This window comes from Cervus canadensis, chromosome 1 (genome assembly GCF_019320065.1).
Source record: "Cervus canadensis isolate Bull #8, Minnesota chromosome 1, ASM1932006v1, whole genome shotgun sequence".
NCBI classification, from domain to species: domain Eukaryota; kingdom Metazoa; phylum Chordata; class Mammalia; order Artiodactyla; family Cervidae; genus Cervus; species Cervus canadensis.
In genome coordinates, this window is record NC_057386.1 from 48,031,450 (window position 1) to 48,053,813 (window position 22,364).

General features: G+C 36.8%; 1 protein-coding gene across 1 annotated transcript in view; it reads left to right on the top strand.

Moving 5' to 3' along the window:
- The window catches only part of BCAS3 (BCAS3 microtubule associated cell migration factor), a 578,882-nt gene that overhangs the window by 120,984 nt on the left and 435,534 nt on the right, over positions 1 to 22,364 (top strand). The window contains exons 9-10 of the mRNA XM_043460326.1: positions 12,708 to 12,815; positions 13,975 to 14,051. Coding sequence (XP_043316261.1) covers positions 12,708 to 12,815; positions 13,975 to 14,051 — 185 coding nt within the window. The remainder of the gene's footprint in view (positions 1 to 12,707; positions 12,816 to 13,974; positions 14,052 to 22,364) is intronic.

Consider the following 22,364-nt stretch of genomic DNA (forward strand, 5'->3'; position numbering starts at 1 on the left):
CAAGATACCTAGGTCATTCCTCATTTTCTAGGTGCTATTGACTGAGTATTTGACATTAGAAAAAGGATTATTGATTCTTCTGTAAAAAGATGTACTTCGATAGAAATACTTAACCACACACACCTAAAACTCTTACTTAATTCCTGTTCTTTGACCAGTACATACTCCTTGCTCGGTTTAATGGTTCATTTAATTAGGCATCACTGTATTGCTGACTTTTGCCTTAAATAGCAATTGTTAGATTTGAAACAAACTGTCAGAATATTTCACCATGTTTACAACATGTATAGCAATATCTATATATAAAACTAACTGAAAAGGATACCAACAATTGTAGTGTGATACGGAAGAACATGAGAAATGGAAGCCCACTCAGATTTGTTTCAGAATAGTTTATAATAGTAAAAATTTATTTACATGTGTGCTAATTTAACATAGTTGTCCATGTATGGCTTAAAGGAAAGAAATTAGATTGAAAGCATAAACAGTAAATTATAACTCTAGATTGCTAAAATTTAATATTCAAATAAGTAAGTGAAAAGGCAACTGAATGTTATTTTGAAGTAGTAGTACATCTTTTTACTGTTGCCACAGATTTGCCTTTTCTAGAGCGTAATATAGTTGGAACTTCATTCTTTTTAAGGCACAATAATTTTACATTGTATGTGGATACTACAGTTTGTTAATGCACTCATCATTTAAAATGACATATGGGTTGTTTCCACTTTGTGGTTATTATGAACAGTGCTGATATGAATGTTTATATACATGTTTTTGTGTTGACACATGCTTTCATTTCTTGGTATATACCAAGGAGTGAAATTTTTGGGTCATAAGATAATTCTATCTTTAGCTTTTTGAGGAACCACCAAACTGTTTTTCACAGCAACTGCACCATTTTATATTTTCACCAGTAATGGACCAGGATTCTACTTTTTCTGTATCCTTACAAACATCTCCTCCTTTTCAATTGTTCTGTTACGACCAACCTAGAGGGTTGTGAAGTAGTATCTCATTGTGGTTTTGATCTGCCTTTTACCACTGATCAATGATTTTGATAACCTTTTCATATACTTGTTGGCCATTTGTATATCTTCTTTGGAGAAACGTCTGTTTGTGTCCTCTGCTCATTTTATAATTGAGTTGTTTGTCTTCTAGATGTTGAGTAGCAAGAGTTCTCAATACAGTCTGGATACTAGACCCTTATCTGATACACAGTTTGTAAATATTTTCTATTTTCTGATTGTTTTTTAATTTTTTAAGGCAATGTCTGTGATACACAACAGTTTTAAATAGTAGTAGAACGTAATTTTCTTTGTTGTTACTTGTGCTTTTGATGTTATGAAAATATTGTCAAATCGAAGATCATGAAGATTTACCCTTATATTTTCTTCTTGTATAGTTTTAGCTCTTATGCATAGCTCTTAATACATTTTGAGTTAATTTTTTTTTAGTTAATTTTAATATATGATTTAAGATAGTAGTCCAAGTACTTCACTGGTGGTCCAGTGGTTAAGACTTAACGCTTCCAATGCAGAGGGAGTGGGTTTGATCCCTGGTCAGGGAACTAACATCCCACATGCCTCATGATGCAGCCAAAGTAAATAAGGTAGTAATCCAAATTTTGCACATTAACTTCAGTTTTCCCAGCCCATTTATTGAAGATATTTGGTACCTTTTTGAAAAATTAATTGATCATACATATATGGGTTTATTTCTGGACTCTGAATTTTATTCCATTGGTTTATGTGTCTAATGTCAGTATCACAGTGTTGTTTTTTTTTTCATTTATTTTTATTAGTTGGAGGCTAATAACTTTGTTGTAATTTTTTAAATCAGATAATGTGAGTTCAATTTTTTTCTTTTTTCTTTTGTTTGGCTTTTTGGGGCCTCTTGCAGTTTCATTTCCTTTTAGGTTGACTTTTCATTTCTGCAAAAGCCATTGGAATGTTGGTGCAGATTGTATTGCTATTGTAACTAGAACTGCTTTCTTTTATTTTGGATTGGTAATTACTGGTTTATATATGTTGATGTGTACTCTGAAATTTTCCTGAATTTATAATTTCTAGTACTATTCTGTGACTTCTTCAGAATTTTCTATGTATAGGATCATGCCTGTGAATAGAGAGTTTTATTTCTTCTACAACTTAGTAGTTTTCAGTTTCTTTTTCTTGCCTAATTGCTTTGGTTAGATCTTTCAATACAGTGTTGACTATAGGCATCCATTTTTTGTTTCAGATATTAGAGGAAAAACATTCAGTCTTTTGTCCCTGAGTGTAGTGTTTTGCAAATGCCCTTTATCATATTTGGAAATTCCCTTCTATTCCTAGTTTCCTGTATGTTTTTTTATCATGACAGGGTGTTGAATTTTGGCAGTTATTTTTTGTGTATCAGTTGAGATGATCATGTTGTTTTTCCCCCTTTCATTCTGTTAATGTGATGTTGACTGTTAAGAGTTTATTATTTAATTCCACATATTTGTGACATGGTTATTGTTTGAAATGCTATGTTTAATGTCACATATTTGTGAATTTCCAGTTTTCCTTTTGCTTTTGATTTGTAACTTCATTCCAGCTTTGTTAGAGAGATTGTTTTCATTGTTTTTAAATTCAGGGAAACTTGTTTTGTGGCTAACATAGAAGAATGTGTATCTGTCATTATTGGGTAGAGTCTTCTATAGGTTGGTTAAGTTTAGTTGCTATATATTGTTAAACTTAAGCTGTATTTATTTTTGTTTGTTTTCATTCTGCTACTCTGATGTATAATTTCACTCATCTTATTTTCACATTTGGGAATTCTTTCTTTTGCCTATTCTGTTCTTCAGGTATACTTTGAAACCTTTGGTGCCCTTTTCATTTTAGTTTTTTGGCTTCCCTGGTGGCTTAATGGTAAAGAATTCGCCTGCCAATGCAGGAGATGCAGGTTTGATCCCTGGGTTGGGAAGATCATTTGGAGAAGGAAATGGCAACCCAGTCCCGTATTCTTACCTGGGAAATCCCATGGATAGAGGACCTTGGCGGTCTATAGTTGCAAAAGAGTCAGATGCAGCTTAGCAACTAAACAACAACAAACTGTTCTGTTCCATTATTTATTTGTGATTCCTTTGTCCTAATGTACCAGTATCTTATTGATATTCTTAATTTGTGAATTCGTCTTTTTCCTTTATTCTTGGTCTGTAATTTCTTTCAGTTCTTTGAGCTTATTTACGACAGTTGATTTAAGCTCTTTGTGAAGGTTCTTCAGTGTCAGCCTCTCACAGGTTATTTTTGTCCTTTGGATGGGCCATACCTTCCTGTGTCTTTGTGTGCATTGCAATTTTTTATGGCACAGTGGACATTTTTAATATGGTAATGTGGCAACTTTGAACATCATATTGTGTCCCTATCCCAGGGTCTGCTCTTTTGCTTCTTGAGGTCTATAGCCATGCATCGTTTATTGACTTTTTCAAGCTCCTTTTGTAAAGGCTATATTTGGGACAGCCCTTTGAATGTGTCGTGATACCAGCTACCACTCTGCCTTAGCCTTTACCTCTGGATTGTGCAGTCAGAAGTTTGGCCAGGGATGTAAGACTAATATCTTCACAGTTCTTTGTTGAGCAAGCATTGACTCTGGTCATATGTGCTATATTCTAGATTCCCCAGCATATCATTCAATATACACACAGACGCACAAACACATGTGATTTTCATTTCAAGGAGTTGGCTTATGTGATTGGGCTCATAGAAGAAGCAGAGAAGGCTAGCATCCTGAAAACTATCAGGCAGAGATGGACACTGCAGTCTTGAGGATTATGAATTTTTATAAGTCGAATCTCTATGTTCAGTTCTTTTAATCTGCTGTCTTTCATTTCCTCTTTTATTTGTTTCTTCATTCTGGAAATTTTTCTGAGGTTTGTCCTATACAGATTCAATTTTCTGAATAAAACTTGGACTTCATTAAAATTACATACTCCTATTCTTCTAAAACACAGACTGGGAGAAAGCACTTAAAAAATACATATCTGATAAAAGGACTGTAATCCAAAATACACAAAGCTCTTAAAACTCAAAAATAAGAAAATGAACAGCCTGATTAAAAATTGGGCAAAAGATCTCATCTGAAGGACAATATACAAATGTCAAATAAATATATGAAAAGGTGCTCCGTGTCTGTCATCAGAAAAACAACAAGGATATACTACTATACCACTGGTCAGAATTCAGTAAACTGACAATATCAAATGCTAATAAAGGGGAACAATAGAAACTGTCATTAATTTCTGGTAGGTAAAAACCACTTTGGAAGACAGTTTGGCAGTTTTGTATAACCAAGCATACTTTTACCGTACAATCCAACAATTGTCTTACATGGTATTTACCCAAAGGCGTTACATTGGTACAAAAGACTACACATAGGTGTTTATATATGCTTTCCTGATAATTGCTAGAATTTGGAAACAACTGAGATGTCCTTCCCATCAGGAAGCTTCCATAAGTCTCTTATCTTTCTCCATCAGAGGGCAGACAGAATGAAAACCACAATCACAGAAAACTAACCAATCTGACCACATGGACCACAGCCTTGTCTAACTCAGTGAAACTATGAGCCATGCCATGTAGAGCCACCCAAGATGGACAGGTCATGGTGGACAGTTCTGACAAAACGTGGTCTACTGGAGAAGGGAATGGCAAACCACTTCAGTATTCTTGCCTTGAGAACCCTATGAACAGCATGAAAAGGCAAAAAAATAGGACACTGAAAGATGAACTCCCCAGGTGGGTAGGTGCCCAATATGCTACTGGAGAAGAGTGGAGAAATAACTCCAGAAAGAATGAAGAGACAGAGCCAAAGCAAAAGCAGCACCCAGTTGTGGATGTGACTGATGATGGAATTAAAGTCCGATGCTGTAAAGAGCAGTGCTGCATAGGAACCTGCAATGTTAGGTCCATGAATCAAGGCAAGTTCAGTTCAGTTCAGTCACTCAGTCATGTCTGACTCTGTGACCCCATGGACTGCAGCACACCAGGCCTCCATGTCTATCACCAACTCCTGGAGTTGACTCAAACTTATGTTCAATGAGTCGGTGATGCCATCCAACCATCTCATCCTCTGTCCTCCCCTTCTCCTCCTGCCTTCAGTCTTTCTCAGCATCAGGGTCTTTTCAGATGTGTCAGTTCTTCGCATCAGGTGGCCAAAGGATTGGAGTTTCAGCTTTAGCATCAGTCCTTCCAATGAATATTCAGGACTGATTTCCTTTAGGATGGACTGGTTGGATCTCCTTGCAGTTCCAGAGACTCTAAAGAGTCTTCTCCAACACCACGGTTCAAAAACATCAATTCTTCAGTGCTCAGCTTTCTTTATAGTCCAAATCTAACATCCATACATGACTACTGGAAAAACCATAGCTTTGACTAGATGGACCTTTTTTGGTAAAGTAATGTTTCTGCTTTTTAATATGCTGTCTAGGTTGGTCATAACTTTTCTTCCAAGGAGCAAGCATCTTTTAATTTCATGACTGTAGTCACAATCTGCAGTGATTTTGGAGCCCCCCAAATAAAGTCTGTCACTGTTTCCACTGTGGTCAAACAGGAGATGATAAGAGTGAGCATCGACATTTTAGGAATCAGTAAACTAAAATGTACTGGAATGGGTGAATTTAACTTAGATGACCATTATATCTTCTACTGTGGGCAAGAATCCCTTAGAAGAAAAGGAGTAGCCATCATACTCAACAAAAGAGTCTGAAATGCAGTACTTGGATGCAATCTCAAAAACGACAGAATGGTCTCTGTTCATTTCCAAGGCAAACCATTCAATATCACAGTAATCCAAGTCTATACCCTGACTAGTAATGCTGAAGAAGCTGAAGTTGAATGGTTCTATGAAGACCTACAAGACTTTCTAGAACTAACACCCAAAAACATGTCCTTTTCAGTATCGGGGACTGGAATGCAGAAGTAGGAAGTCAAGAGATACCTGGAGTAACAGGCAAATTTGGCCTTGGAGTACAAAACGAAGTATGTCAAAGGCTAATAAGAGTTTTGCAAGAGAATGCACTGGTCATAGCAAATACCCTCTTCCAACAACACAAGAGAAGACTCTGCACATGGACATCACCAGATGGTCAACACCGAAATTGGATTGATTATATTCTTTGCAGCCAAAGATGGAGAAGCTCTATACAGTCAGCAAAAACAAGACCGGGAGCTGACTGTGGCTCGGATCATGAGCTCCTTATTGCTAAATTCAGACTTAAATTGAAGAAAGTAGGGAAAACCACTAGACCATTCAGCTGTGACCTAAATCAAATCCCTTACGATTATACAGTGGAAGTGAGAAATAGATTCAAGAGATTAGATCTGATAGACAGAGTGCCTGATGAATTATGGATGGAGGTGACATTGTACAGGAGGCAGTGATCAAGACCATCCCCAAGAAAAAGAAATGCAAAAAGGCAAAATGGTTGTCCGAGGAGACCTTACAAATAGCTGAGAAGAGAAAGGATGTGAAAGGCAAAGGAGAAAAGGAAAGATATACCCATTTGAATGCAGAGTTCCAAAGAATAGCAAGGAGAGATAAGAAAGCCTTCCTCAGTGATCAGTGCAAAGAAATAGAGGAAAACAATAGAATGTGAAAGACTAGCGATCTCTTCAAGAAAATTAGAGATACCAAGGGATCATTTCATGCAAAAATGGCACAGTAAAGGACAGAAATGGTGTGGACCTACCAGAAGCAGAAGATATTAAGAAGAGGTGGCAAGAATACTCAGAAGAATTATACAAAAAAGATCTTCATGATAACCAGACCAGATAACCACGATGGTCTGATCACTCACCTAGAGCCAGACATCCTGGAATATGAAGTCAAGTGGGCCTTAGGAAGCATCACTACGAACAAAGCTAGTGAAGGTGATGGAATTCCAGTGAGCTATTTGAAATCCTAAAAGATGATGCTGTGAAAGTGCTGCACTCAATATGCCAGCACATTTGGAAAACTCAGCAGTGGCCACAGGACTGGAAAAGGTCAGTTTTCATTCCAGTCCCCAAGAAAGGCAATACCAAAGAATGTTCAAACTATTGCTCAATTGCACTCATCTCATTCGCTAGCAAAGTAATGCTTAAAATTCCCCAAGTGAGGCTTCAATAGTATGTGAACCATTAACTTCCAGATGTTCAAGTTGGATTTAGAAAAGGCAGAAGAACCAGAGATCAAATTGCCAACATCCATTGGCTCATTGAAAAAGCAAGAGAGTTCCAGAAAAACATCTACTTCTGCTTTATTGTCTACGCCAAAGCCTTTGACTGTGTGGATCACAACAAACTGTGGAAAATTCTTCAAAAGATGGAAATACCAGACCACCTGACCTGCCTCCTGAGAAATCTGTATGCAAGTCAGGAAGCAACACTTAGAACTGGACATGGAACAACAGACTGGTTCCAAATTGGGAAAGGAGTACATCAAGGCTGTATATTGTCACCCTGCTTGTTCAACTTATATGCTGAATACATCATGAGAAATGCTGGGCTGGATGGAGCACAAGCTGGAATTAAGATTGCCAGGAGAAATATCAGTAACCTCAGATATGCAGCTGATACCACCCTTATGGCAGAAAGTGAAGAAGGGCTCAAGAGTCTCTTGATGAAAGTGAAAGAGGAGAGTGAAAAAGTTGGCTTAAAACTCAACATTCAGAAAACTAAGATCATGGCATCCAGTCCCATCACTTTATGGCAAATAGATGGGGAAACAATGGAAACAGTGACAGACTTTGTTTTTTTGGACTCCAAAATCAGTGCAGATGGTGACTATAGCCATGAAATTAAAAGACGCTTACTCCTGGGAAGAAAAGTTATGACCAGCCTAGATAGCATATTAAAAAGCAGAGACATTACTTCACCAACAAAAGTCTGTCTAGTCAAGGCTATGGTTTTTCCAGTGTTCATGGTATGGATGTGAAATTTGAACTATAAAGAAAGCTGAACACTGAAGAATTGATGCTATTGAACTGTGGTGTTGGAGAATACTGTTGAGAGTCCCTTGGACTGCAAGGAGATCCAACCAGTCCATCCTAAAGGAAATCAGTCCTGATGCTGAAGCTGACACTCCAATCCTTTGGCCACCTGATGTGAAGAACTGACTCATTGGAAAATACCCTGATGCTGGGAAAGATTGAAGGCAGGAGTAGATGGGGACGACAAAGGATGAGATAGTTGGATGGCGTCACCGACTTGATGGACATGAGTTTGAGTAACCTCCGGGAGCTGGTGATGAACAGGGAAGCCTCGAGTGCTGCAGTCTCCATGGGGTTGCAAAGACTCAGACACGACTTAGCGACTGAAATGAACTGAAGATATCCTTCAATGGGTGAAAGGATAAATAAAATGTAGTACATCCAGATCATAGCATATTATTCAGGACTAAAACCAGTCTATCCTAAAGGAATTCAGTCCTGAATATTCATTGGAAGGACTGAGGCTGAAGCTGAAACTCCAGTACTTTGGCCATCTGATGCGAAGAACTGACTGACTGGAAATGGCCCTGATGCTGGTAAAGTTTGAGGGCAGGAGGAGATGGGGGTGACAGAGAATGAGATGGTTAGATATCATTACTGACTGAATGGGCATGAGTTTGAGCAAACTCCAAGAAGTCGTGGAGAAGAGAGGAGCTTGGTGTGCTGCAGTCCATGAGGTCCCAGAGAGTCAGACATGACTTAGTGATTGAAAAACAACAACACAAAATGTGTTAAGCCATAAAAGAAAGTTGAGGGGGGTACTGTAGAAGCATAGTAGTAAGTGAAAGAAGCCAGTTTAAAAAGGTTACATACTGTATGGTTCCAAGTGAACAACATTCTGGAAAAGACAAAAACAGTTTAAGACGTAAGAATGTGAGTGTTAGGAGAGATGCATAGGAAGACAAAAAATGGTTTTTAGGGCAGTCAGACTGGTATGTATGCTGCTATAATGTTGGGTATATGTCATTGTAAGTTTGTTCCAAACCCATACAGTGTACAATACCAGGAGTGAACCATCCTGTAAACTGTGGAGATTGGTGACTATGATGTGTCATTTTAGGTTGTAGCAAATATCCCACTCTGGTAGGCGAAGTTGGTAATGCAGTAGACTGTCCATGAATGGGAGCAGAGACTGCATGGAAAAATCTAAGCTTTCTGTTCAGTTTTGTTGTGAGTCAAAAACTGCTCTAAAACATCAGGATGTTAAAAATATTTTAAATCTGATGAGAAAGATTACAGAGAAATTAAGAAATAATAAAATAAGCCACATATTTAGATGAAAATCTTTAGTCTTTTCCTCTTGGTGTTTATCTTCTGTATATTTTCAGGATTTGCTTTTAAGAAATCCAATTTGGCTATTTTATTTTATATAATTGCTTAATTTAGCTTTTTTATTTTCAGTAATGGAAGCTTTAAAAATTTATTTTTTCAATATTTGAAGCAAACTCTCTTCAGTGAAATGAATTAAGTGTGTAAATTCCATACCTTTGGCTCAGGGAGGACTAGGCCTTTGCTAATAAAAACTTTATAACTTCCTTTTTGTGTATAGGTCATGTGTATAGCAGGTAACAGATTTCTCCAGTGCAAAAAATTTTAATGTATGTTCTGGTTACTCACTATAAAACAAGTTGCTTAGGTAAAGGAAAGGTCAGTTAAGCAGAATTTGCATTTATTTCTATTTTATATTTCATTAAAAGTACTAAATACATTACCCCTGTTGATTATTTATATGTTGGAAAGGCAGTGGTGCCTGGGCACAGTTTAGAGTCCTTTAACCAATCATTTAATAAGACAAATTACATCATTTCTGCTTTTGTTTCCCACCCTTGTTTTGCTTGCAATAGGTTCAGTTACATTCTAAATTAGATTCTCTACACTTGTGTGTGAATTTTTTCTCCTTAAGGTATTAATTATGTTTATCTTAAAGTGAAGTCACAACTTTAGGTTTAAATGTCAGATGCAAACCAATAAAAATGTTAACCCATTTGAGCTCCAGAAATCGAATGAAGACTTCTATGTACAGCTTTTGACACTGCTTGGTGTACGTTAGTAATAAAGTGAAAGCTTATTTTCTTACCAGTATATTTTAGCACAACACACGTCCTTTCTGTCACAGGGCTTGCATACTGCTGATGTTATGGAAAGCTTTCTCATCAGCCTACCCATGAGGAAAATTAAGATTGTCTTGCTGTGTCCCAGGGAAATAGTCAAGGCTTTTAAAAAGAGAGAAAATAGAGAACAAAAGGATATGTCAGGCGTGTACGCAACTGTCTTATTGGCAGATAGCGTGACTCCTTTATGAATGTGTGACTTTCTGAAAACTGATTTTAAGTGAATTACCTTTTTCTATTAGGCATTGAAGAAGAGGTTTTTTTCCATATGTAAATAGAATTTTTAGCTCTACCTCGTCCTGTTCACTCAACTCTAAACTGAACTTTCATAGCGTTTGTTTTGTCTACTATTGAAGGCTTTCTGCAGGAAGACTCTCAGTTGTGACATTGTATGGATGCCAGCAAAATGATCAGAATTCAAGTTTCTAGTGTACCATGGCTATAATGAGCTGCTAATTGAAGGTGACAAGCTGTTTTTTCCTTCCCAGTTGGTCTGGCAAAATGTTAGATTTCATTCATTATTAACTCATTGCTTCTCAGCAGAGGACTGGATTAATTAGTTGGGAACATTAAGAAAAGAATTTTTGCCTTGTGTCCGTTTTGGAGTTGGGAGTTTAGGTTTTACAAGATTCTCCTCCATCTTCAGTTTTGCCAATTGTGTGCAGTTGTGTAAATCTCTAGCACAATCAAGATCCAGCACCGTTTCTGTCATCCTGTAAGTGGGCAACCCTCATGCCACTTTGTGCTCTGTAGCTCCCTTCTCTGGCCGCTGGCAACCACTGATCTGCTTCCTATTATTACAGTTTTACCTTTCTAGCTTTTCATTGAAAGGGACCCATAGAGTATGTGGACTTTTATGTTTGACCTTTTTTTCCCCAAGAACTTCATGATGGTTTTGAAATTCATCTGTGCTGTTAGGTGGATAGTTTCCTCTGTTATTAATTTTCTCTTGCTTGACTATATCACAATACATTTAGCCATTCATCTGTTGATCAATATTTAACTGTGCAGAAAACAAAATTATGAATAACAGAGTACCGCAGCATGACTTAGATATGTTTATGTGAAGCTGCTAAACTACTTTTCAAAGTGACTACCTTTTTGCATTCCCAGTAGCAATGTATGAAAGTCTTGGAATCTTGAATTTACAGTCTTGTAAAATCCTAGCTTTTCTAGTAGTGGTATCCCTTAGTGGTTTTACTTTGTATTTTCCTGATAATTAGTGATATTTAACATTTTTTCAAGCCCTTAGTTAGTATATTTGTATCTTCCATGGTAAAGTATCTTTTAAAACATTATGGCCAGAGACTTCCCTGGCAATCAAATGGTTGAGACCTCACCGTCCAGTGCAGGATTTCCTCTTTTCTTATACATTTAAAGTACCCCAAACTATGTTTTATGAATTTTCATAAAGATTTAAAAATTAGGTTGTTATTGTTGAACAGGAGTGGGAAGAGTAGGTCAGTTCAGTCACTCAGTCATGTCTGACTCTTTGCGACCCCATGCACTGCAGCACACCAGGCCTCCCTGTCCATCCCCAACTCCCGGAGCTTACTCAGACTCATGTCTGTCAAGTCAGTGATGCCATCCAACCATTTCATCCTCTGTCATCCCCTTTTCCTCCTGCTTTCAGTCTTTCCCAGCATCAGGGTCTTTTCCAATGAGTCAGTTCTTCGCATCGGGTGGCCAAAGTATTGGAGTTCAACTTCAGCATCAGTCCTTCTGATGAACACCCAGGACTGATTTCCTTTAGGATGGACCGGTTGGATCTCCTTGCAGTCCGAGGGACTCTCAAGAGTCTTCTCCAGCATCATGGTTCAAAAGCATCAATTTTTTGGCACTCAGCTTTCTTTATAGTCCCAACTCTCACATCCATACATGACTACTGGAAAAACCATAGACTGAACTGTCTGAGGTGCTCAAATACTTGTATCTTTGACCTCACTTCATAATTGTTTACCCTTAGTTTATAATAGTAGACGTGATGTTTTATCTAGTGACCTTGGTAAACCCATGTATTAACTGATAATCCATAGTAATCATCAGTTTACATATTAATGCATATATTAATGATTAGTCTTTTATTATCAGGTTTGTCTGTATATAGCAACTTTGTGTTACTAGGTTTTATACAATCAAATTCTCAGCAAATAATGGTAACTTTATTTCTTTCTTGTAGTAATTTCTTATGCATAGAGTTCCTATACTATGTGGTGTACAGTGCCATAGTCTTCAAATATTATTTTCTAATTCCTCATTTTGGGGTGCAGCGTTTCAGTATTTCACAATTTTGTGATTGCTAATTTTGTTGATTAGTTTTAAGGTTGGTATCCTTTATCAGATTAATGAAATATTTCTTATGAACTGGTTTTAATTCTCTCAAATGCTTTACTTCATTTATTGAGATCATCTTATAATTTTCCCATTCTACAGTATTGAGTGATGTTTCATTATTTGTTTACATTTGACATTCCTAAGATAGATTGATTCGAATATCTATATCTATATATATAAAATCAGTTTGCGTGTATTATGTTAATAAGAAAAGTTACTGGCCTTCCCCCCCCTTAAAGCATAATGACTCTTGTCTTTTTTGTTTGTTTTTGTAGCACAAGTCCGCCTTACTGTTGTGTGGATTTATATTCACTTCGTACTGGGGAAATGGTCAAGTCCATTCAGTTTAAAACGCCTATCTATGATCTCCATTGCAACAAAAGGTAAGCAGTTTTTCATGTGTTTCTTGTGCAAGATAGCATGTAGCAGTACTCTAAAGTAACTTCATTTTGGATGCATTTTAGGTTTGAAAACTTGTAACTTTTTCCTCAGTTCAGTTCAGTTCAGTTGCTCAGTTGTGTCGACTCTTTGCGACCCCATGAATCGCAGCAAGCCTGGCCTCCCTGTCCATCACCAACTCCCGGAGTTTACTCAGACTCATGTCCATCGAGTCAGTGATGCCATCCAGCCATCTCATCCTCTGTCGTCCCCTTCTCCTCCTGTCCCCAATCCCTCCAAGCATCAGGGTCCTTACCAATGAGTTAACTGTTCACATGAGGTGGCCAAAGTACTGGAGTTTCAGCTTCAGCATCAGTCCTTCCAATGAACACCCAGGACTGATCTCCTTTAGGATGGACTGGTTGGATCTCCTTGCAGTCCAAGGGACTCTCAAGAGTCTTCTCCAACACCACAGCTCAAAAGCATCAATTTTTCGGCCCTCAGCTTTCTTCACAGTCCATACATCCATACATGACTGCTGGAAAAACTTTTTCCTAATTATTTCTAAATCTTGGACTTTGGGAGAAATACAAATTCTGATTAATTTTAATATATCCTTAATCAGAAATATCTCATTTACACTGAATAACAGTTGTCTGAGTTTTCTTCCTCTCTCAGTCCTTTCCTTCCTTCTTTTCTTTCTTTCTTCCTTCCTGTTTTCCCTCCCTCCCTCTCTTCTTTGGCTCTTGTGTTGGGAAATTCCGCAGTCATTTTAAGTGACAGGTTGTATAAATCCATTTTATGTTTAATTCCATGACTTTGAGCCAGCAATGGAAAAACACTTAGTAAATAGCCAGCAGTTTATTGATCTCATTTGATTTATAATGAATTAAAATATGATAAAAAAATAAAAATAAAATTTTATTTTGAGGTGTGGTTCTCTTATCAGTTTTCTTCCTCTAACCTTGTCTGTCTTGATCATATTAAGGATTTTGTGGTTATATTTTTATATCTAAGAAGCAGATGTTTCTAGCTTATATGTTATAAGATGTGTTTGATCTTTAAAAATTGCTACGGTAGATACTGTTTTAACTTATTTATGATTAAGTTTATAGAACTTCACATTAACATTTTCTTTTATGATTTTTTTCCCTCTAATTTTAGGATCCTTGTCGTAGTATTGCAGGAGAAAATTGCTGCCTTTGATAGTTGTACTTTCACGAAAAAATTTTTTGTCACAAGTATGTATCAACTTGATTTATTTCCTATTATGTGCTTTGAGTTTATATTATTTACTTGATAGAATCAACAGACTAATTGGAATCATAACATCAATATTTCATGCTTCTTCAGTTACTGTATTTCTCTGTTTCTGTGCATGCCTTATTTAGTAATATAATTTTATGGTATATGTGTTCCACACACAGCATGTTTTCTTCATGTTACTGTAGACGCTTTGTTGTATACTCAGTTTTTCCTTGTATATTCTCCTTGAGTAGTTGTGACTAATTTAGATCTGTGTAACTATGTTGTTAAATTATTTAATTAACATAACATACTTGTGGATGTAACTGTATTATCATTCATGAGGGAAATGTGTCAATCTTTCACTCTTTCTTTCCCCTACCTCTCACAACTCTGCCTTGATTTGCAGAAATAAGCCCAGATTCTGCATCCAAATACACACACACACACACACACACACACACACGTAGGGCAGTCCATCAGGCTGGAAATTCCAAGGGCTGAGTCTGTAGGAAGTCTGGAGTTACATTTTTTTTTTTTAAATATAGTCTAGTGAAGCAATAGTTTTCCCTCGTTTACATTTTAACGTCTAGCACTCACCATCAAAGCTATAGCTGTTTTTTCAGATACTGTCAATGTGTATGCTACAGAAATACTCCTTTTGGAACAGAGCTCAATTTTGTTATGTATAGGGAATCCCGACTTCCCTGGTGGCTCAGATGGTAAAGCCTCTGCCTGCAATGCAGGAGACCCGGGTTCAATCCCTGGGTTGGGAAGATCTCCTGGAGAAGGAAATGGCAACCCACTCCAGTACTCTTGCCTAGAAAATCCCTTGGACGGAGGAACCTGGTAGGCTGCAGTCCATGGGGTCACAAAGAGTCGGACACAACTGAGCGACTTCACTTTATAGGGAATCCCAGGCATACTACTGCATCTCCTGAAATATCGAAACTCATTACATACTTACTTATCAGATGTTTATCCATATATTAAGCCCTGGAAGTAGACATTATTCCTTTCTGATAAGAGCTCATGTTCTTGATAATTCCTGTAGTCTGTATGTAATTGCATGGAATATATAATATATACTATACATAGCAATACATAATAATTCATTGTAACATATAGTTTATCATTTTGTAGCCTATGAAGAAGAATACAGTATACAACTCATCTCCTTAATCTTGTAGTCATTTCTCTCAGAGATCTACAGAGATAATAATAGAGATCATGTTCATTGAGATATTTTTGTTTTATGACAAGGTGTAATGTACACCATTTACCAATTTACATTGCTGTCTCCAGCACCTAGGACATTAGCTGGCACAGTGTAGACTCTCGTTAAATATTTCTTGAATGATGAATACATTTACTGACTTATCAGTCAGGTATGTTGTGCTGATCAGAAATTTACTGATGTCTTAATAATTGTTAAATATAGATTCCTAGAAAGGATCTTTTATTGTTTTATCTATTAATTAAAAGTTTTGGGGGAGCATAGATTTGTTACTAACATCTTCATTCACAAATGTTATATACACATAATATAGTAAGCTTTGGATATTACATGGTCTGTTTTAGCATATTAATTCTTTGTTCCTATACAGACCTTATGCATTAATATATTACTTTATAATTATGTCACTCATTGTTAGAATTAAAACAAGCAGAGAAATAGAGGAATCATATATAAATCTTTCCATTTCTTCCAAGTTTTTGGGCTACAGAGGAATAATTTAGAACAGAATATGAATATTTCAGCCAGATTAAGATGCCATTTTTTCCTGAGCATTTGTCTTTACATCTTATCAATACTTTTTGTTTATCATTGATTAAAGATACGTGTGCTTTGGCTTCTGAAAAGTTAGATATCTCTATTGTGAGTCCATTTTAATTTATATTTATGGATAGCTCTTGCTGCCTCAGCTGAATATAAAATTGGGGAGAACTCTTCAATAATTATTTGTTAAGATAGTTTATTAAAATGACAATGTATGTTTTGAAATTTAAGCCTTATTTAAACAAAGTCAGTTGTTACAATGACTAGAGGGAAATTAATATATGTAAATAAGTTAATAATGGAGAGTTCAGTCAGTTAGTTGTGTCCGACTCTTTGTGACCCCATGAACTGCAGCATGCCAGGCTTCCCTGTCCATCACCAGCTCCTGGAGCTTGCTCAAACTCAGGTCCGTCGAGTCGGTGATGCCATCCAACCATGTCATCCTCTCTTGTCCCCTTCTCCTCCTGCCTTCAGTCTTTCCCAGCATCAGGGTATTTTCAGATGAGTCAGTTCTTCGCATCAGGTGGCCAAAGGATTGGAGTTTCAGCTTCAGCATCAGTCCTTCCAATGAATATACTGGTTTCCTTTAGAATAGACTGGTTGGATCTCCTTGCAGTCCATGGAACTCTCCAGAGTCTTTTCCAGCACCACAGTTCAACAGCATTCCATATTTATGCTGTTATGTTTTTTTTATAGTGTACAAGTAAACAATATAGATTTTTCATTGATTAGTTTAATACCCACTATAGAATTTTAAAAGAAAAAATTAAACTTTATAATAGATAGTTAAAATAATTAGATTTCTGTGTTTCATAGTTAGATTCAAAGGATAGGCTTTGTAATAATTTTGATACATTAGAATCAGTAGGCTTTTCATAGTACTCTGTTTAATTCGAGAAAATGTGCAAAATTTATCATAGTAATTTTTAAGCTTAGATGGTCTAATTGAATTTTGCATATAATCATGTACATATAGCCTGTATCTTTAATTGTATATATCTACATATGAGTGAAATTTGTTTCAACTAACATGTGTCTGTTATTTACTAATGAGTGATGGAAATGTATAAGGATCTATAAATAAGATTTAAACAAACTCCTCCCTCACTGTAGGCTGTATTTACAGTTTTTTAAAAAAAAAGTTTTGTTTTTGCACATTAATGATATTTGCAGCTTTTCTGGGGGAGTGTTTTGCAGTCTGAGATTTTACAGTAGGAGAGTTTGTTTTTGGAATATCCTTATTTGGGTCATCTTACAGCAAATACGTAAAGCTCTTGAATCAGTTGACAGGATCAATATAGAAACTGGCACATTAAAGAAATTCCATATTTTCATGGGGTTTTACTGTACTTTCTCAATTAAACCATTTATAGTAGAAATAAGAGCAAAAATACCTTTAAGCAGAAAAAGAGCATAATATGTATTATTTTTCTTATTTGAAATTATGTAGTTCTTGCAGAAAGGTGAATTTTTAGTCACTTTTGATTTTCAGTAAGTTTGCATATTTGACAAATGTAGTCATTTAGTGATATGGCAAAATATTATATTTTATTTAATTACTGAAGTCATAGATTTACCTTTTCATTTCCTTTGACTGTTATTTTTTTTCAAAGTTTCATTTCAGGAAACATTTACAGTTGTTTAAAGACAGCAGTGTAATGAACCACCATGTACTTATGATCTGGTTTCAATAAGTCCTAAGTTGTGGACAATCTTTTTCATTTATACCCTTCCCAAATTATTTCGAAGCATATCCTTGACATACAATTTAATCTATCATCTATGTTTAAATGATAAGAATTTACAGAATCAGTATTTCTGTGTTGCCAAATGATCAAGTAACTTGTAATCTAAACTGAAGTCTTTTGATTTGGACAAAGGCCATACTTGATTTAACTTTGGTCAACAAGTGTAAACTTGTGCATGCATCCCTTCCAACTGAAATCCCAAGGTTTTTAACATAGATAAACCTTCTTTACCAAAATCCAGTGTCCTTGCTACATCTTTTATTTCTACAATCCATCTTCATGCCGCTTATACTACATTCACTTTGAGTCATTCATGTGTCTCAGTTCTTTGGAGATGCTTTGTTGCTTTGCTTCCCTGCCTGAAATGGCCTTTTCACTAGCATCTGTCTCCCCATGTGACTTAATCCCATGTGTCTTTCTAGCTCCAGTGTGCATGTTAGTTCTTATATGAAGTATTTCTTGATCCCCTTCGTTTAAAGTAGCCTCTCCTCCTAAATCCCTGAAGATAGCAATTCCCAAATCTGTCTGCAGAACAGTAGACCTTCAACATGCTGTGTAAATCAGGATGCCCTGGTAAAATAGACTTAGGAAATGCTGCCTTCTGTTGGAGGATACCAGTGGTGATTAACATTTTTAATCTGTTTAAATTTATTTACTACATTTCAGTATTTCCCAGATTTATCTGATTAGAGATTGCTTTTGTTACCCAGTACCCGTTGGGAATGCTTTTATAGAGTTATCTCTCCCTCTGTTAAGACACTTACCTTCTGTCTTATTGTATGTGTTTTCTGTCCAGTCCTTCTTTCTTTGACACCCTGTAGTAATCTTCTTGAGAACAAAGTTGTGCATCTTGATTTGGTTTAAGAAAATAAGGTCCATCATGCAAGGTAAAATATATCCATTATGTTCTGGATAACTTAAAAATATTTCTGATGCTTATTTTTGCTCCCTGTAATATGAAAACATTTATCACAACTATTTCAAGTTTCAAAGCATCAGTGGTTCTTTTCCAGGATGTTTAGTTAGCCAAAATGGTTGAGAATGTAGTGCAACTCTGTCAAAAGTAATCAGATGAGAAGGAAAATTATTCACAGAAGATCAGTATTTGTCTCTTGAGAAAGTGATACAGGTTTGATCTGGGAATTATAAATTTGGCGACTGTTTAAAGGAATAAATATATGAATGCTTATATGAATGAAGTTTCTCCCTCTGGTTGGAGTAAGGACAAAACTTTTTTAAAGTATGAGTTTATTTGAAAATTTATATTTTTGTAATGATCAGCTCTTAAGGCTCTCTCCCGTATCTGGAGTATTGCTTCCCCTTTCAGGAATAGGAGCTTCTGTTTTGTAAGCCTTTGCTGTTGTTTTAATCTCTAGGTTGTGTCCAACTCTTTTGCAACCTCCTGGACCACCGGGCTCCTCTGTCTGTGGGGTTTCCCAGGCAAGAATACCAGAGTGGATCGCCATTTCCTTCTCTAGGGGATCTTCCTGACCCAGGGATTGAACCCCTGTCTCCTGCATTAGCAGGCAGATTCTTTACCACTGAGCCACCTGGGAAGCCCTTATAAGCCTTTAGGAAACACAAAATATCAATTGATTTTGATAAAAATGAATGGGAGACTGAGATGTTATTACTTTCTTAATGCTTTTATTCTTTTTATTTAGTTAGTTTTTTTTAGAATCTTTGTTATGTAGTCCTAAATGCTTCCCTCTGTATTGCTGCACCACTGAACAAGTATTATTAAAGTATTAGTTGAACAAGTGTTATTAAACTATTAATCTCTCTTGTATTCCATGAATTGTTCATGATGGGAAGAAGACATATGGAAGGATCACCAGATTTTTTAGTGTTGCAGTCAGATGCTTTATAAGTGGCATGCAGCTTTTAAGTAAAAGTCCTGGGCAAGCAGGGTGGAGCCTCCAGTAGTGAATTTTCAATCATTTCGGATCCATTAGGATTATTATATCTTTTGTTTGTGAAATGGGTTTTGTGGTTTGAAGATGCCATGAAGTCTGTTTAGTCTACTTAGTTGCTCAGTTGTGTTCGACTCCTTGCAACCTCATGGGCTGTCGCCACCAGGCTCCTCTGTCCATGGAATTCTCCAGGCAAGAATCTGGAGTGGTGGATTTCTTTAAATCTGAAATGTATGTTAAGTGTTGAAAAGTGGGGTAGTGTAAAAGTACAGCTGCCATTTCTTGGTGATAAATGATGGATATAAATGTAATAAATTGTGTACTAAAACCTGCATGGCAGGAGATTCTTTACCATCTGAGCCCCCAGGGAAGCTAGTTGTCAGAATGCAGAATGCTGCATAACCGGGAAAGACAGGCTGTGAGAAGGGGCTTTTGGGATTCTATAATCCTGTCTCTCTTGTTTTGAGTACTGCTTATGTGTATGCATATGTTTACTTGGTTGACGTGGGTACTTCTTTATATCATATTTAAATATGTATTGTAGTTTACATAAAAAAAAAAAGACTTCAGAAAGCATCAAAAATGACAAAAGTTTGGGATTTCTCTCCTCACACTCCGATTGCTATTTATTGTGGCATTTCATAACAAATCCCCCCAAACCTTTCATCTTGAATACTCTGGCCAGTAGTAGTTATATACCTCATGTCATACTTCCATTAAGAAGTGTTACACTCTTGGTTACATGTTATTTTATTTTGCTTGAAAACCCTGTAGACCAGATTTATTCGAGTAATGTTACGTTTGTAAGATTGATGATATTTGACACATGTTTGTCTGAAGAAATTTAGCTTCTTTTCTTTGAAATGCAACTGCACCTTAAGAAATTTTTATTAATATTTGAGCAGAATTGAGCAAGACTTAATATTTAAAATCAACGAACAAATGGAGCCATTTTCTGACTTGAAAGAAGCTTGTTTTCGTCCAATTTTTGCAGTTTCCCCTCTCCCCCATTCCCTTAAGCAGGCTGAAACTTTTGGCAGGTCGAAAGAAGCATGGTATAGGTTATATGTATTTCTCCAAATTTGGGTTGTTCATGCTTGTAAGCAAGGATATAGGGCCTGGGGGACAGGCGAGCTGATGGGCGTACTGAGAATAGCATTTGTGGCAGTCCATTTGCCTGCGCTATGTAGTCCTCTCCCCCCAACCCCATTGACTGGTTTCTAGTTCTTAAAGAACTGGTACTAAAGCCCATGTCGAGTGACAAATTCTTAATGAGGATATTGTTTTGTTCATGCAAGCATTTAATTTCTCAAAGAGTTTGAAAAGCTCTTGTGTAATACAATCGTGATTGCCTGAGTTGGGTATGAATACAATGATGAGTCTGTAAAATAAGTAGACACAACTGTGTTCATCAGAGAAAGCATCGTGGGGATTTGTGCCAAAGGGTGGAAGGGTCAGCTAAAGAGAGCCGATAAAGAGCTGGAAAGGGAACACAGCCAGTGTGATGAGAAAGGAGACGCCTTTGTATTTGGCTCAACAGAAAAGGTGGCCTTGAGCAGCTGTCTGATGTGGAAATCCAAAACCCACGTATGATTAAGAAAACAAAAGACAAAGACTGATAGATGTCATTAGCAGTCATTTCCAGTGTGCTTAAATTTAAACTCAGATATGCAGTCTCCGGAGAGACCAAAGGATTGTGTAGTAAGTAACTCTTTCCATTGGCTTCTGTTTTTTCTTTGAGGAGGAAAATTTATTCCTTACAATCCTATTGTTATTTCTTAGTGTTACAGTGTGTATTCTTCATTTATGTTAGTGGTGAATAATATATAAGGAATGTATTTAAAGGATCTTTAAAATGCAAAATTATTTTTAATTTTGAGAAGAGGAGCCTTTCTTTTTATGCTTCTAAGGAAGCTTGTAACTTCCGTAAGGAGACATTGACAGGTTAGTGTGGCATCTAAGACCAGTCCAAGTTAAAGCCCTGTTCTTTTGAGTTCCCATCAATACACAAAAGCCTAGGCTACCATGATGTTTTTATAGCCCAGGCAAGTGTGCAGTATGAAGTGGATTCTAAACATGTGTGCCATGAAATCACATGGCTTCCCTATTCTCTGCACATATTGATAATTCTCACCCATTGAGCCTTTCAATGGCATTACTGTTTTGTATACATAAAAAATAAAGTGAAAATAAAATCAAGTTTTAAATTCAAAGCTCATGGAATCTTAAGAGGGTCATTAATTGGCAGTAAGATGGTCAAATAAATCTCAGAAGTGGTATTTAATATTTTATGTCCTTATGTCTTTCTGGAAAGTTTTTTATAGTCCTTTCTGAACTTCATTCAGTGTATGGTCTTTTGTGACTTTGTGTCCTTCACTCAACATAGTAGAATATTACATTTTTAGAGTGGTTTCACGTTCACAGCAAAATTGGGCAGACGGCACAGACATTTCCCATGTGCCCCCAGCTCCACACATGCATAGTCTCTCCCATTGTCAGCGTCCCTCACCAGAGTAGTGTATTTGTTGCACTTGATGAACCTACATTGACACATAATTATCACTCAAGTCCATTGTTTATCTTAGGACACACACTTGGTGTTGTACATCACTGGACTTCGATAAATGTAGAATGACGTATATGGTTCCCCAGGTGGCCCCCGTGGTAAAGAATCTGCCTGCCAATGGAGGAGAGACGAGATGTGGGTTCAATCCCTGGGCCAGGAAGATCCCTTGGAGGAGGAAAATGGCAACCCACTCCAGTACTCTTGCCTGGAAAATTTCATGGACAGAGGAGCCTGGCAGGCTATAGTTCATGGGGTTGCAGAGTCAGACACGACTGAACACACATGTGTGCATGCATATCGCT